General features: G+C 35.0%; 1 protein-coding gene across 2 annotated transcripts in view; it reads left to right on the forward strand.

Moving 5' to 3' along the window:
* Tmprss15 (transmembrane serine protease 15) overlaps positions 1 to 17,391 on the forward strand; it is a 100,532-nt gene that overhangs the window by 47,887 nt on the left and 35,254 nt on the right. For both annotated transcript variants that reach the window (XM_050148935.1, XM_050148936.1), the window contains exons 13-18: positions 1,668 to 1,773; positions 2,145 to 2,295; positions 4,913 to 5,048; positions 11,467 to 11,556; positions 12,710 to 12,835; positions 14,873 to 15,013. In XM_050148935.1, the coding sequence (XP_050004892.1) occupies positions 1,668 to 1,773; positions 2,145 to 2,295; positions 4,913 to 5,048; positions 11,467 to 11,556; positions 12,710 to 12,835; positions 14,873 to 15,013 (750 nt within the window). The remainder of the gene's footprint in view (positions 1 to 1,667; positions 1,774 to 2,144; positions 2,296 to 4,912; positions 5,049 to 11,466; positions 11,557 to 12,709; positions 12,836 to 14,872; positions 15,014 to 17,391) is intronic.

Below are 17,391 nucleotides of genomic sequence, written 5' to 3' on the forward strand. Positions count from 1 at the left end.
GCCCAGGGGTAGTACCATAGTAGGCTGTGCCCTCCTCGATCAATTATCAATTGAGGTACTGGTTGATAAGCCATGCTCTGCTGAAACCCATGGGGGGCTGCCCCTTTCTGCATGATTACAGAAGAGGCTTGGATTGAGGGGCAGGCAGAGGAGAGAAGGTGTGAGAGAGTGGGAGAAAAAGAGAGAGGGAGAAGGATGTAAAGTCAATAATTTAGTTAATAAAAAGTCATATTAATTATACAATCAAATCTAAATATATTACCGCTAAATGAATGAATAAGATACTTAGCACATTTCAAATTATAACTAGTAAATGGATTGTGTTGGGTGAACATGCCAGAACAGACATAGCAGCACGATGTTGCTTTTACCACACAATTAACAGCTAACTCAAAAGTTTTCAAGCACTTAGACCACTTCAGTACTTCTTTCTTATCATGCTCTAAGCAACTAACAGCAAGATGAATTCCGACTGGGTTTATTTGGGAGCTCATAGAGAGCAGGGGCTGGGACTTGTGTGATGAATCTGAAGCTGACCTTTTACATAGCTTCATCTATATGAGACCAGACAAAGCTAAAATATTCATGAAATATTTTAGCATAAATAAAATGTGAGTAGTCTGTTACTAGTATAAACTGTGAAACACATTCATGCATTTTGTAATACGAATGCAATGCATGTGCATATATTACTTTTATAAGTCTTTTAGCACTATCTCACCTTGATAGAACACTCATTTATTCCAGATAATTTTTGCCTCATTGGTCTAAGTATGTGTTTATAAACATTTTTACTTGAATGTCTTTTCTTCATATCTTATTCTTACTCTGCATATTACAAATGAATGAGATTGCATTTTATATACAACATTGCCTATATTTTTCTGTTGAAAGGCACAGGAGAGAAGATGTTGATTTCAAGCAAACACATTTGGGCATTTCATAAAAAATGCATAACAATCCAATTCTATTAGTCTAATATTTCATTTGCTTTGTAGCATGCTTTGCTGGGTAATTCCTGCTTCTGTCTTAATATATGAGTTTCGAACTAAGAATGAAGTAAATTCCCCTAAGAGAATGTTAAGATATTCTTACCTAACTGTACTTCACAGACTAGAAATGACTCAAGTCATTGGCTTGAATAATGAATTCTAGACCAGAAAGCACTTATGCAGTATCTTGTGCTATTTCAAAAGCTTTTATATGGATTAGTATGCTGCCTGCTCCACAGTGATCTGATTAGTTATCATTCAAATGAATACAGAAATATGAAAAACCCTTATAAAATCAGGCACCTTCTTATGTAAAGATATGCAGTGTAGTCAATGGGATATAAAACCAGTGTTCTTTGGAACGTTTAGCCTTGTCATCAAATGTATGCTTTAATAATTGTGTATCCTGTTAGTTAACCAAACAGAATATCTAAATACAATCAACCATGTGCTGGTTACCTGTCAAGCTATGAGTTTTTCTAGATGTATGGAAAATTAGAATTAAAGTAAGAAATCCAAAGTTGAGTGATTTTCCTAAACAATTTATTATGGCAGACTCAACCACTCCAGACTCTATTCTGATACCTCATCCAATGTGAAAACTACATGTCATAAAGCTTCATCTTAAATGGTTACCCGCTTTAAGCAAGTAAAATTTCTTGGTTGGCTTTACAGGATTTTACATTTCTACACCAACGGAACGATGCTGGAGAAACGAAAGAGTGGGGCTTTTGAGCCTCTCTTTAGAGCTCGCTTCGGAGCCTGCCTGCCTTCATTTCTGGTATGTTTCCAATCAGGTCCTTGACTTCTGGTTGGATATACTGAAATGCTATCTTTGTGAGGGGCTAGCAACAGTTTTGTTAGGGAACCAGCCTCAAATCAGATAGCTAAAGTTTTAATGCCTGCATTATTGTTTTTTTTTTTTTTTTTTTTTTTTTTTNTTTTTTTTTTTTTTTTTTTTTTTTTTTTTTTTTTTTTTTTTTTTTTTTACAATTGATAGAACAGCAAAGTATTGGTGGCCCCCTGACCCTCTTGCCCAGAAACACCCAAAGGAAAAAAAAATATATATAATTAAATATAAGAAAATCTGCAGAAAGAACTAAATGAATTTATTCAATGTGTTAAAAGCTAAACATCTTTTCCTATTTCCAGGTATTACATGTGTTGTGAAAATGTCTACAACTTAAGCATCCAAATCAGCAGTGATGAAAGCACAGACAAGACAGTTTTTCAAAGAACAGGAAATTATGGGAGGAATTGGAATTATGGCCAAGTTACATTTAATGAAACAGGGAAATTTAAGGTTTGCAAAAATACTTTGTAACTTCTATGTGTATTTTTATAATGTGTGAGTATACTTTACAATGATATAGTAAAGTAGTTTCTGGAGAAAACCTAGTAACTTTCTCTTCTTTTCAAATCTACCTTATTTTTTCTTTTAGTTTTGAGGAATCACTTATGATATTAACATTCTAAAACCCTTAGAAAAGAAGGCAGCTTCAGCTCCCTTCATCAATACCTTCTTCTATTTGTCTGCCTTATCTTGTTCAGCTCTACACATTCCAGATAATTATCATTTCATAGTTAAACATCCATGTCCATCAATATCCACCAGCCAACCCCACTATGACTTAATCTCGGTAGATTTCCTTTAGAAAGGAATTTTATGAGCCATATCATTGGGAAGTCTCTGATCATTTATTCTGCATTAAGTTGAATTAATTTTTCCAGATAAGAATTTAATGCCTTTATTTCCTAAGGGTTGCTGCTATTAAAATATAGGATAATGTGCCCTATTAGCTTGACCAAATTAACAATGTTTTAATTGAATAATTTGATACAAGTTAGTATCACTTTTAGAAGATGTATATTTGAACAATGTCATCACTAAAGGCGTAGATCCTCCCCTATGACATAGAGCCATAATCAGTGACCCTCATCTGCCTTCTTCCTGCCACCCTTCCCTTTACTTTTTCATACTCTAGTCTTCACTCTGAATTTTTTTCATTAATTTTGTTTGTTCTCTGATAATTCAATAAAGAAAAAATAGAATATCAAACAGAGACAAATAGATGAATAAAATGAGAAAATCAGCATTTCTGCAGGCAGTTCTGGCCATTGAGGTTTTTTTTCTAACCCTGTAATAGTCCGGTACAGTATGTTTGGTCTTAGTTTTACAAGAAAAAAGATACTGCCACGTCGCAAATGCACATGATGATACTTCATTCATGATTAGCTTCCATGGTTTTGTTAATCACGGTCCTAAAGCTTTGAATGTAAATTAATAATTCCTATCGCACAAATTTTATTACAGTGTATTGTTATAATTATATTGTGTGACACTAATTCTGGTGACATACGCACCAACATCTACTCTCCCCAGATAGTGAACCATAGGCAAGCCAAAGTAAGGATACCAACAAAGTCCAAATTTGTGAGCCAATGAGTTCTACGAAGATTATTTACAGAAGTGTGGGTGTGGGGGTTACTTACAGGAGCAGAAATTCCTCAAAGACAGCTGCACCACCTTGGTGTAGATGATGGGTCACCAAAGCTGGAAACTTGAAACACTTCAGAGGTTGGAGAGTGCCTTTTCTGATCAGATCAGCTTTCCCCAGCCTATCCAGGTAGTTCAGCCTGTCCAAGAGTATCTCTCAACAGTTCTTAAAACAGAAAATCTTGGGGAGGGCAGACCCAGTTAACCCCATCTGTTTGAGCAAACTCTCAAATCTAGTAAGTGATAGATCTGCTTCCCGAGTTTAAAAGAATCTCCCTGCAGAATGGAAAGTTTTAACTTCCTTTAGAGTATCCTGACTTTCAAGGAGTTTCCTTGAAGGATGGAGGAAATTGCCGCACAGAAAGTTGTTCTGTTACTATTATTGATTCACAAATATTCATAGGTAAGATGGTATAGGACATACCATGGTCATCATGAGGATCAGGGCTATTTGGAATTTCAGTCATACAGTAGGGCTTAGAGGATACTGTCATCTGTTGGAGAATACAAACTTAACATTTTTATTATGCCGTTGTATTGAGAAGTTGTGAACAACTTGTTGTTATCTCCTTAAATTTTTTTTCTCCTCTGGAATAGGAATAATTCACACTTATTGGAATATATCTGGTATGAGACCTACAGAATTAATGGAAAAATAATGAATTGAGGAATACACTCTCTGTTAAAAAAAAATCAAATAAGACAATGTGTATTATGTGGCTCAGATAGCAAATACCACACAGCAAGTATTATGTTTGTCTCATTCTTATGTTATTGAAGATAGGTCCAAGGAAGTACAGTTGAAAACAGTCACAATATCTGAGAACCTACTGTGGTATTTATAAATCCAGGAGCTGTGACCAAGACTGGTTGTTCGTCTTATGATTAGCACCTTCCTAAGAATGCTAATTCAGAACCCTAAGTGAACTAGGACCAGTACTGGTTGATCCTGAATGTTCATGTTATGCTGTTCATTTCTTCGTGTTCCCTTTTCCCTATTTAAATGATATAATCAGAGTGTCTGCTCTTCAGTACTCGTATCTAGTATGTGGGAAAACAAACATTTGGAATTTTAATATAATTGGCAGGAGGTTTCTCTCTGCATCCAAATTATGTATAGGCTTTACTAAGTAAAACAGAGTATGATAAAATCAGGAGAAGAGAGATAAATAAATCATAAGACTATAATCTAACTCAGAAAGAAGACATGCATGAATATTTTTGCTAAGATTTATATGTAAGATAAAGGTTGAGATTCTCAAAAGAACTTAAACAGTATGCTTTATCAATATTTCAATGTGGAGTATTTCATTATGCATTGTATAATTGGCAATACTGGTTCCATTGAGTTATTAAGACATAAGAAGAGCCAAGACAGAAATTATTAGAGTGGAATAATAATAGATGCCTCTCTGAATTTCAGGTTGTATTCAATGCATTTAGAAACCCAGGTTTTAGTACAATAGGTCTGGATGACATAAACCTAACAAATGGAATGTGTAGTGAGAGTCCTTATCCAGAACCAACTTTGGTTCCTACACCTCCACCAGAGCTTCCTAGTAAGTAAACCCATTTTGTGTATTCTCTAAGTCATGAATCTGTCTTGTTTCAGCTTATTATTTTTATCTCAGCCTAAATGTGTTTCAATGGAAAATCAAAGTAAAAATAAAGACCATGAGAAAAACTGTATCTAGCCAGTGATGTGTTATAATGAATTCACAGATACTCACTTGTTATAAGGTTGTCAATCATATTTAAAATATGATTTAGTAATCTAAAAATATGTTTAGTAATTTTTATCTTAAATTTAGTGACAGTACTAATTTTTATTTCGTTCTCATTAAAACACAAACTCCAGTGCCACATTGGTGGAGAGGAGTGGAGTCTACTCTCTTGGGGGAACAGCGGCTGAGGTTCTAGTTGCCTTTTTAGGAAGGATTTGAAAATCATAACAGCTCAGTTAAGACTGAAACACTCTGTCTTAGCTAGGGTTTCTATTGCTGTGAGAGACACCATGACCCTGACCACTCTTATAAAGGAAAATGTTTAATTGTGATGGAAGCTTAGAGTTTTAGAGGTTTAGTCCGTTATCATCATGGCAGGGAGCGTGGTGACTGGGAGTATGGTGGCAAGCAGGTACACAGGGTGCCGAAGAATTCTATATCTTTCAGGCAACAGGAAGTGAACTGAAACACTGGGTGGTATCTTGAGCATATGCGAGACCTCAAAGCTCACCTCTACAGTGAGACACTTCCTCCAACAAGGCCATACCTAATCCAACAAAGCCACAATTCCTTAGAGTGCCACTCCCTTTGGTGGCCATTTTCTTTCAAACCACCACACACCCCAACTCCATTTTGGAATAATTTGATAGCAAATATTAAATCCAAAGTTTGACCAGATATCCCTAATGAATGGGAAATGTTTACATCCTGAAATGATGCTTTGACAAGGCTTTGGAATACCCTCCCTTGGCAGCAACATAGCTGAGCAATAACTGAGATTTCCAATCCTACCATAGTTTTTAATTCAAAAGAACAAAATGGATCATATGCCTACATTTCTTAGGTCAAATTGAAAAGCTGTAATTTTAAAGAAACCTTATTACCATTCATCTTATTCATGTCTGAAGAAGCACACACTATTTTATGGCATTTGACAGACCATAAAAGGATAATCACAGATAAAGATACTTATATAACACAGCTCCTATCTTTTAGGATATTCTCAGTGCAGTGGTATGTTTTGAGGCATACCCTCAGTCTTGCGATCATGGGAATCTGAGAGAGCCAAGGGGAATATTTTGTGATATATCTGAACACTCAAACACAGAATTTCCTCTTCTCCTTTTATCTGAAACACTTAAAATACCCAGAAAATCATATATTTTTCTTCATTAAAACTTCGTTCTAAAACAAAACAAAACAAACAAATGAAAAGCAAAAGACCCTGGCAAAAGAACACAGTTGATAAAGGCATTTGCAACCTAACCTGTTGACCTGAGTTTAATTCATTGGATCCACATGAAGGAGGATAGAACTGACTCCCATAGTTATCCTCTGACCTTCACAAGCTTGCTATGGAATGCACACACACACACACACACACACACACACACACATACACACACATGCGCGCGCACACACACACAGTTACACATGGACAAACACACTAAATGCATCTGGTTTTTTGTTTGTTTGTTTAGTTTAGTTTTGCTTTTGTTTTAAGAAGATTTTTTTTCAGCTACATGACTTGATCAAGCCCAAAGTCCTCTAGAAAAAATGATTGATATTTGACATCTTTTTAAAAATGAGCTGCTACTAAATAAAGATGTAATTCCTACAGGCCTCATGCTGCCATCTTGAATATTCACTATGTTCCTAACAAAAGGCTAGTGTTCACTCTCATTGCACACTGAAATGTTTGAATATTTCTTCAATGATGCAGCATTCCCATCATTCATTTAAGGCATAGATATCCACTCTGCAAATGACACTGCCGAAGAAACCTAAGAAGTATCAGCACAGGTGGTTTTTGAAAATTTTAACATGATAGGAAAACAAATATTTTAAACAGTGTACTATTCATGGTTAATGTGTGAAGTAGACAAGATTTAATTAAAGAAATGTATGAATAAATGAGGCACTCAGAAATATGAAAGAGAGAGGGGTAGGAACCCTGATGAACAGACAATAAAATACTGCTATAAAGTCCACTAAAGGCAGAAGTTTTGTTTTTTTCCAGTGCTGGGAATGAACTTCACGTCTGCTGAGACTAAGCAGATTCACAGGTGTACTTCTCGGCACCAATGTCTATCATTCTACCCTAGCTGTAATTCACTGTATCTGCCTGGTTTCTAGTGTCATATGAATCAGTAACCCGTAAATATTAATAAATATGCACTGAGAATTCTTTTGCTATCCTGATATTTTGTCATATTCCTCTTCTGGCCATTAGAACTAGATTTTTGGGTTAATACCAATATGAATGCAGTAATTTGGGCTTTGTGGCATTTGAATATGGCGGTACTCTTACATTCTCTGTGGTCCCTCTAAATTTATAGCATAAAACATTTTTATGCACAATTTTATGTTAGCAATTCTTAAAATCACTACTAGTTTGATGAGTACTTCTAAGTTTCCATAGTACAATCTCAGATGCTCCATATTTAAAATACTAGACAAATCACATTTCTTAAATTTTAAAATCTAAGATAGCTTTTATATTATCATACATAAAATAAATGATTACAACTTTGTTGTCCATGTTAAAATCAATATTATGTGTACCATCATCATATCTATTCTAGTCAGTAAAAGAAAAGTCACAATATCTCAGTGCACAGAAGCTTAGCATCTGTGCATGTTTTAGCACTGGGGAAATTGTACTTTTAGAATAACCCATGGGATTTTAAGATATAAATTTAGAATTTGCCCAGAACGTGTTTGTTCCACTTTCTAAGTGGTTCACTTTGAGCCAATGTTTAGCACAGCGGAAATGTTAATTACCGTCCAACGCATCTTGAACAATTTCTTTCTAATGCCTTTTGCAGATGGGTCAATAGAAGTCCTATCTGTGCAGAGCTATTCTGATTCCAGATCACTGAGTTGTTTAAGCAAAACTAAAGGGAAACCATGGTTGACTGGCTAAAACCTTTCTCTTTCTCTTTACAGAGTAGTTAAATAAGAAATCTCAGACAAGTGTTTGAATAATCAGACCGTGTACCTACTCGGTTCCTGAGAATATTGTTGGGTCTAGTTTTCTGAATATTCACAACTGCAGGGATTCCTCAACCATGTCACTTTAGTCTCTGTTCCATCAGCTTCAGGATGGTGCCAGTGATGTTGATACAATTAATTTCAATAAGAGTTCTCTACTTGAAGAAGTTTACAAAAGCTAATATTCTGTTAAACAAACATCATATTAATTTGAAAACCAATTCTGAGACTCCCTCACAAAGTACAGTATGTGTAGGCAAAATAATTCAGCACTCAGCTCCTGGGTAATTTCTGAGAGTCTCAACTAATTAAGAAAAACTGGCTTTAACCATTTTAATATTCTAAGGTTTTTTTTTTTCCTCTATCATTTCCTGATGTAAGTAAGCCATTTTTCATGTCTTAACACACAGTGAGCTAGTTTGAAAAACGTTACTAAACAACTTGACAAGTTCTCCATATGGGAATTAGTCTACATTTATGCTTTCTTAGCCTTTCCCTGCAGAACAGAAATCTGTGGTGTTTGTCCAACCTAATATTCAACCCCTAGCACACACAGGTCTTAATTGCATTAATAGAATCCTTCACCAAAGAACTTTTTCTTACTTTCTTTTGTTTTCATTGCTTTACCTTTACAACAAGTAGCCTCATTTAGTATTATCATTGGTTAACTTTATTTTAAGAACAAATAAAATTTAATATTCACGAATAAACATTTAAACTAATTAGTTACAAGTTTGATGAAAATATATACATTATGAATAGCTACAAAAATGTCTTAAAACTACTAATTTTTAAAAGTTGGACCCCAAATTCTCACAGGAGATGTAATTTCAGATTAGGACCTAAACTTATTACCATGTTCAATATAATATTAAAAATTTATTGTGTATTACTAAAATAATAGATAACAATTGAGAATACTAAAATTAATTTCATCTAAATTCAATGTGATTTAAATTGTTTCTCAAGTTACATATATTATTTCCCCCATAAATAAGTAACAGTCAAAAGCCTATCAGTAATTGAAATTATGTCTTCATTTCTTATCTTGTTTTTTCCACGTGTTAAATTCAAACTTTCTATGAGAGGATTGAGCTCTCCTCTTTGCCACCTCTGGGATACACAAACCTTATAAATGTCAGCCTTAAACAGAGGTTACAAGCAGAATCTCTTAAGGACATAACTCCATCTGTGAAGACTCCCTTAGAGAATGCTACATAAATACATCATGGGTACAGTAGAGATTTCTATGGCATAAAAAGAGATTAATCAAATTACAAACATTTGAAATAACAGCACCTAGGAATATTAAAAGTGAGAATCCAACTCTGTCAATGAACAGACCCTCCAAGCCAGTCAGGATGTTTTACTCCCATTGTATGTGCAGGCCTCGATTCCCTAACAGCATAGCACGAATGCAGTTTCTAGAGTCATGCCTCATCAGTCTATGGAACTTCCCATAAGAATCATGTGCACACAACAAACCTATGAATACATAAAACATATTCACACAGACATGCGTGCACACATATCCACATTTAAACAGATAAACACAAACACATATAGTTAAACTTTCATGAACTCACACAAACACATTTACACATATATACATACACAAGTACTTACGCACATTCACGTGCACATGTGCACACCTAAGAACTGAAACACAGTGAGCATAGGCAAACATGTGCATGCACTCATATATATACACACATCCACAAATACACATTTGCAAGTTCACATATAAGTATACGTATACTCATAATACATACAAACAAACACATTCACACGTATGAATATAATACATAGAGATTTAAGCTCGAATATATTGTACACATGCCTGAATCTGTACTCACGCAAATATACAGTCATAAGCACATACCCATTCTCAACTGCACACAGACAAATATGTTATGTACAAATACAGACAAATTTATACTATACCCATTCACATAGCACACACATATACAAATACACACATTCATACACAAACACACAGTCATACACTTGTGTTTTCACACTCTCATAAATGCACACACATGCACACATGCTTATGCATAGAAACCACACAAATACAAAGGCATGGACATACACATAGAATCTCACATACACAGACATACATGCACATGCTCAGAAGATGTTCAAGTGGTTTAGGTAAAGAAGACTGATGATATGTATAGAAAATTACTAGAAAGAACATATGACTGAAGCTCTGCATGGATATAGTCTAATTTGCCCTCTCTCAATTTCAATTTCTAATTTACTGAGTATTAAAAAAATCCTAACCTTATATGCCTTCACTAAAAGGAAAATCCTCATACAGTTAGCCAGGCATCTTAAACTTTGGAAATCATTTTTACATATAAATATATCATTTTAAATGGTAGCGAGTATTAAAATTGGGGTCCCTAAAACAGTCAATAAAATCTTAAACTGTTTTATATTTGTTCATAATTAGTAAAAAGAAAACATACATTCAGTATATTAGAATGTTAGTATACCTAATCATAGAACTAGAAGATGTAGGCTCTATTTTATAATAAAATTTAACTAAACCCTGGGAATCTCAACTATGACAAAATGTTGAGTAACATATCTAACCAGAAAAGAAAACCAAGAATTGTTGTTTTTGTTTGGAAAGGTTGTGTGTGTGCTCTCATGTAATATAGGAAGGTTGAATTCCAGATCCTCCTGCTTCCATATTCTAAGATCTTGGATCACAGATGTGCACGAGCATGATTTCCTCAGAATTATAAACGGGAAGAGAAAGTGTTTCTCCTCCCTTCCTGACTACCACACACTTCAATGTTGAGCATCATTTCCACCCAATACCTTAATAATAAAAGATCAAAAAGTCTATATTGCTAGATCAATGACATACCTGCACTGACTCTACTTCTAGATGGTAGAGCAGGGATGGCATTTTCTCTCTTATAAATATTCACATTTTTCTGCAGATATGATTTTCTCTTATATACTTAACAAAATATTTCCATTGGTCAAATAAATATGGGCAATCGTAAACACTATTATAATCTTTTGAAACTTATAAAGGAAGTAAGAATATAAAGCTTTTGGGAACTTTTCTACTAAAAACACCAATGTACTAACATGTATTCCTAACAACTTATACAGTTTGTAAAATCAATCTGTCAAAACTAGTATTCTAGGAAATGTGTTTTTACAATGTTTGGCATCTAAGAAAATATCTGTGGAATAGGCATGGTGTTGTTAATAACTGTTTCTTAATCCATTTTAGCTGACTGCGGAGGACCTTTTGAATTATGGGAGCCAAACACAACATTCAGTTCTCCCAACTTTCCAGATACCTACCCTAATCAAGCTTTCTGTGAGTCTTTTCTTGCTCATCTTATCAAGGAAAAATGTATATAACAAGGTTATTCCCCTCATGAATAGAGAAATAGATTATGAATTTGTCAAAATGGACACAGTAGCATTCCTACTAAGAAATATTACTTCTTTCTTATTTCCTTCATATTTGACAGTATTTGTAACTTCGTTTCCCCTGTCTTGCTTTCCTCCCTCCAAACCCTTCCCTGATTTCTTTTAGATTTCTGGCCTACTTTTCATTGCAAAGTTTTTAAGTGAGTCAAAGCAATGGTGTTCACTTTTCATGGTTTCAATCTAGTCTCACAATCATTCTTCATAGCACTTTTTACTATTGTAATTTCAGAATAAAAACATGAAAGTAATGCCCTTGATGCAGTCACCCTGGCTCTAGATATTTTCATCACTTTCCTAGCTCACACATAATCCTTGGAGTACGTACAGCAAACTTGCAGTTTCATAGCGCAAAGTCAACGTAATACCTTCCCCCTTAGAAAACACATACTAGACTTGAAGAACAATACAGCCAGAGGAATGTGATTAGACTCCTAGAATCAATAAAAGAATAATGCAAGCTGCTGAAATATCTAAATTTAGAGAAAGCAATCTACAAAACATTGTACAAAAGTTCTCTCTGGGCTAGTGTAATTCCATAGAGAGACTCATGACGATTATCTGAAGACTGTGTAATCTGCATTACAAATCCACATTCTCCATCCAGTTTTACAAAGATTGCAATTCAGGAGGCATGGTCTGGGAAATAGCCATGTTTTACCCATGTGCATGCCTAGGTAGGACTCAACTGCACACACACACACACACACACACACAAAATGCAAACAAAAATAAAGAAATTTAAGTGAATTAAAGTAGATTATTAATACCTATTGATATTCTTAAACTGCACTACAGTATAAAGTGGCTATTTAAAGCCAATAAAGTATTTATTATTTTGTATAAAATAAATTTAATAATAATGAGTTTATATCAAATTTTATTTAATTATGACAACATATATTTAAGATCTAACCAATGTATTACTTTTCCTAGCTCAAAACAAAATAAAGCAATGAAAATAAATAAGATTGTAGATACTTAGTCGAGATACAAAGATATAGGCTGTAAATTAATCATCACTATTTATTATTTTCAAGGTGTATGGAATTTAAATGCACAGAAGGGAAAAAATATCCAACTTCATTTTCAAGAGTTTGAGTTGGAAAGCATCAATGATGTGGTTGAAGTGAGAGATGGGGGAGAAGTTGACTCCTTACTCTTAGGTAAGACTGAAATTTGAGTCTTCTGAAAGTTGTGTAACTCAAGACACTTGATACACAGAGACAGCATGTGGAAGCAGATGTCAGAACTTTACCACTGGCAAAATGAATATATGGCAGCAAAGTCACATGTTGGATATTTTTGGCTCATTGAAAATAGATTCTTTTCATACACTGTATTCTGATCATGATCTTTCCTCTGCCAAGTCCTCCCAGAGAATTTTTGGTATTCTTATGGGACATCTTTGCAATGGTGACATGATATACTCTTCTAGAATATTTGTTGTTAGTCAGGATTTTAAGTCATTTTATTTTATATTTGGACATTGTTTTGCTTATTATTGCTTGTAGCAGCATCTACTTCTTTTTTTAAAACATGTCAAGTTGTGCTTTTATTTTTTATTTATTAAAGATTTCGGATTCTTCCCCGCCACTGCCTCCCATTTCCCTACCCCTCCCCCAACCAAGTCCCCCTCCCTCATTAGCCCAAAGAACAATCAAGTTTCCCTGCCCTGTGGGAAGTCCAAGGACCACCCACCTCCATCCAGGCCTAGTAAGGTGAGCATCCAAACTGCCTAGGCTCCCACAAAGCCAGTTCGTGCAGTAGGATCAAAAACCCATTGCCATTGTTCTTGAGTTCTCAGTAGTCCTCATTGTCCACTATGTTCAGCATCTACTTCTTAACAGCTTAGAAAGATACAAAAGTTAGCCAATATTTATTTTTCACTGTTTCTGTTGGTTATTACTTTTTATTATACATGAGAAATATTTTTGTCTGGATAACCAAATACATGTTAGCATATTTAAAAGTTATTAATGAACATAAGATTATATTATATCATTTAAACATTACTTTTTAAGAAAGAACTAGCTTTTGGTAAGGTAAATTAAATATTAAATTAGGAAGATGGTTAAATGTTCATCTGAGAAGTATGAACTAACTATAGTTTCTCAGCACAAAAAGGGTTTTATCTAACTGTATTTGTGACTTAATTCATGATAAGTATAAATTCTGGCCTGAAGATCTTTAAAACATGGAACTATTATATAAAAATTGCGTGTGACAAGTGAAGGAAAATTCACCATGAGAATCCAACCTCAAAAGACTAGCATAATAGTGAGAATTCCCCAGACATACCAGCAAAATCCCACAAAGTTTTAGAACACAGCTTTCTGGAAGAAATTGTCAGAGTCACACACTGAATAAATCAGCAGTGATCCTATGGGGACCAGCAAGACTTGGGGAACATTCAACTGGATCAGTATACACATTTGTCAACAAATTTTAAATGGTTGCTTTATTTCATTTTCAGTTAAAAGTGTTCCTATTAAAAATACTGCTTATATGATCAAAAAAATATTAATTTATTGTTTTACTTATAATTATTCACATAAATCAACAGAATAAGTTCTGATAAGTAGGAATCATAGAAGAATAACTAAATTATATTGTAATTTTCAGATAGAAATTGTCTTGTAAGAGACCACTTGTTTGTTCCCAGCTGCTCAGCCCCAAAATAACCACACAGAAACTGTATTATTTAAATCACTGCTTGGCCAATCACTTAAGTGTATTGCTAGCTAGCTCTTACATATACAACTAACTGATTTTCTTCATTTTTTATTTTACCATGAGGCTAGTGGCCTACCAACAAGGTTCTAGCTGGCAGTTCACATCTTTCCACGCTGGTGGATCCATAGCATCTCATTGACTATGCTTTCTTTCTCCCAGCATTCAGTTCAGTTTTCCCTACCTAGCTCTATTCTACCCTATCACAGGCCAAAACAGTTTCTTTATTCGTTAATCAATTAAAGAAACACATGTACAGGACTTCCCACACCAAAACTGTTTTGTTCCAGAAGTGTTTTTCTACTTCTAATAGATAAAGCAGTTAAAAATCAACATCTAAACTCTTAGACTGTGGGCTTAATTTTGGTGAGTCATGCTGCATTTAGTCCTTCCTCTAGAAGATGGAGATAAAATTCTTCAGGTATCGCTGAGATTCCAACACCTCACAGTCTCTTTTCTTCTGCGGGCAGCTGTGTATACAGGGCCTGGCCCTGTGAAGGACGTGTTCTCCACCACCAACAGGATGACTGTGCTTTTCATCACAAGCAGGATAACGGCAAGCAGGGGCTTCAAAGCAAATTTCACTACTGGATATTACTTGGGCATCCCAGGTAAGAAATAGTGCACACCTCAGCACAGTTATACGAACAAACCAAGGATGGTGAAACCTTTTTCAAGAGCAAATCGCATTGTAAACGCTTGCATTCTGATATACTGTTTTGTCTTTCTCAGAGTAGTATAGGTTTTTGTCCCTCCTCTTTCTATGTGTAATGGTTATGTGAGTTTCTTCACAGCAGGAATCCGCAACATTTTTTGCATATCAAGTACTTCTCTATTAAGAACCTTGCCTTCTATTCACTGAAGTAAAAATTTAAAATGAAGTTCAAAGTAAAGTAATTGGCTCTGTGAGGAGAGAATTTTCACTTTTCCAAGATCTTACCGAGAGACAAGGAGGGAGACGAGCTACTGAACTGCTGGATGCCAGAGACACCCAATTAAAAAATTAAACATCATTAACTTGTTAGAAACAGCCAGAATAAAACAACTGCAGTGGAGGAGCTTAACACTGAATGCTGTTGGCATTAAAGCCTGCTTATTGTGTACTTTACCAAATCCCTAACCTTAACAGTAGGAAAAAGCAAAGCACTGTAACAAACACATATACAGCGAGAGAGAAAGAGAACACAGAGACAGCAGAGACAGACAGGTTTAGAGAGGGATACACAAAGTATGTATGTTCTCCCATACATATGATATTTTAATTTTTTGAATTATTTGTCCTTGTGATTCTACATGGGTTCTGACTTACTTTATGCTGACCTACTCCTCAGTACATTTTTTCTCTGATACAAATCATCCTTCAGAAGAGGAATTTTTCCATGATTGCTTTCTTCTAGATTATTATCTAAGGCTAAATCCTGTTGTGTGGTTAAATGATGCTTATAGCTGTTTCTCTACTGCTCACAGTTGGCTTGAAGTTGTTGACTTTGTCGCAGGAAGTGGCCTGCTTTCAGTTTTATGGTCATTCTCTAGCCCCAACAATAAGCCACAAAATTAATTATGAAAGCTACTTAGGAAGGGTTGGCTTTAAACCCAATCAACTAATCTCCCATCTGATTTAGAAGCAGCTGTTTTTGACTTAGAAACAGTGATATAAATCAAACAAAACAAGCAATTACTGAGATTAGCAAACTGTATGTGTGTATGCATATATATATAATGTGTCTGTGTTTTGTATGTATATAAAATGTATATATATACATACACATAAGTCTGGCATATCATGGTACCTGTCTTTAATAGGAGTAGGCTACTTTTTTTTTTCAGAGGAAATTGTTTATTTCACCCTATAATTCCTAGTTCATCATACAGAGAAAACAAGAAGGGAAACTGGAGGCAGGATCTGATGCAGAGGCTGTGGAGGAATGTAGCTTACTACCTTGACTAAGTATTAGCCATATGTAGACATATTTGTTCTCAGATGAGCATACTTATATATTAAATGCTTTAAAGTATCTAGATTGGATAAATCCAGAGAATGACTTTTCCACCCCAGACAAAAGCAATTTGTCCTCATAAGCGGCTATCCATCACTGTGCTCAGAAACCTGAGAAGTCAATTTAAAAGAGCAAGAATTTGCTTGTTTTCAGGTTTCTGAGACTTCAGTCAGTCCACAGTCCTTGCCACTTAGATTCTGAGCCCATAAGAAGGAAGAATGTGGTGTTTGTGGAAGCATACAGTAGTGACTACTTAATTTATGATGGAAAGGCAGAAATGGAGAATGACAGAGAGACGGAGAGACGGTGGAAGGGAGGATAGAGTGAGAGTGGGGAAGGGACTCCTAAAACAAGATATGACACCAGTTCACTATTTCCCTTAGCTAAGCTCTATTTCCTAAAATTTCCAGAACCTTCCAAAGAAGAATCACTAGCTAGAGATCAAACTACACAATACCTGAGTTCAAGGGGCAAATAGAGAAAGAGCCCTTCATAGCCACTGGTGGAGGCAAATGAACCTGCTTTATCTGAGGAATGAAAATGTCTCCACTCCCCCGTCTCCTCACCTCTGGGCTTCTATAAAATGGGACAATAATAAAATGAATTAAAGTATAATAAGATAAAGCCAAAACTGCTCATTGGAATAGTAAAAAACAAACACAAGGAAAAGGACCCAAGAAAGACACAAAGACCAGAATTTAAAAGTCCGTCTATCTCTTTCATGGCATGTTAAGTTCCAGACAAGCCTGAACCATAAGGGATTTTGTTCTAATGGAGGGAAGAGATAGTAGCAGGGGAAGAGGAGAGACTAAGATTCTATGAAGTCAGAGTTGATATTAAAATATAACTTACGCAGAAAAGCAAAGAGAATATATATCTTCAGGGTCATTGATGAAAACTTAAAATTAATAACAATCAATTTAGGATTAAAATACATTTACACACAGAGTACTACACAGCAAAAAAAAAAAAAAATAACGGCATCTTGAAAT

Source organism: Alexandromys fortis, unplaced genomic scaffold (assembly GCF_014885135.2).
Source record: "Alexandromys fortis isolate MF-2015 unplaced genomic scaffold, M_Fortis_MF-2015_v1.1 scaffold_4, whole genome shotgun sequence".
Taxonomy (NCBI): Eukaryota; Metazoa; Chordata; class Mammalia; order Rodentia; family Cricetidae; genus Alexandromys; species Alexandromys fortis.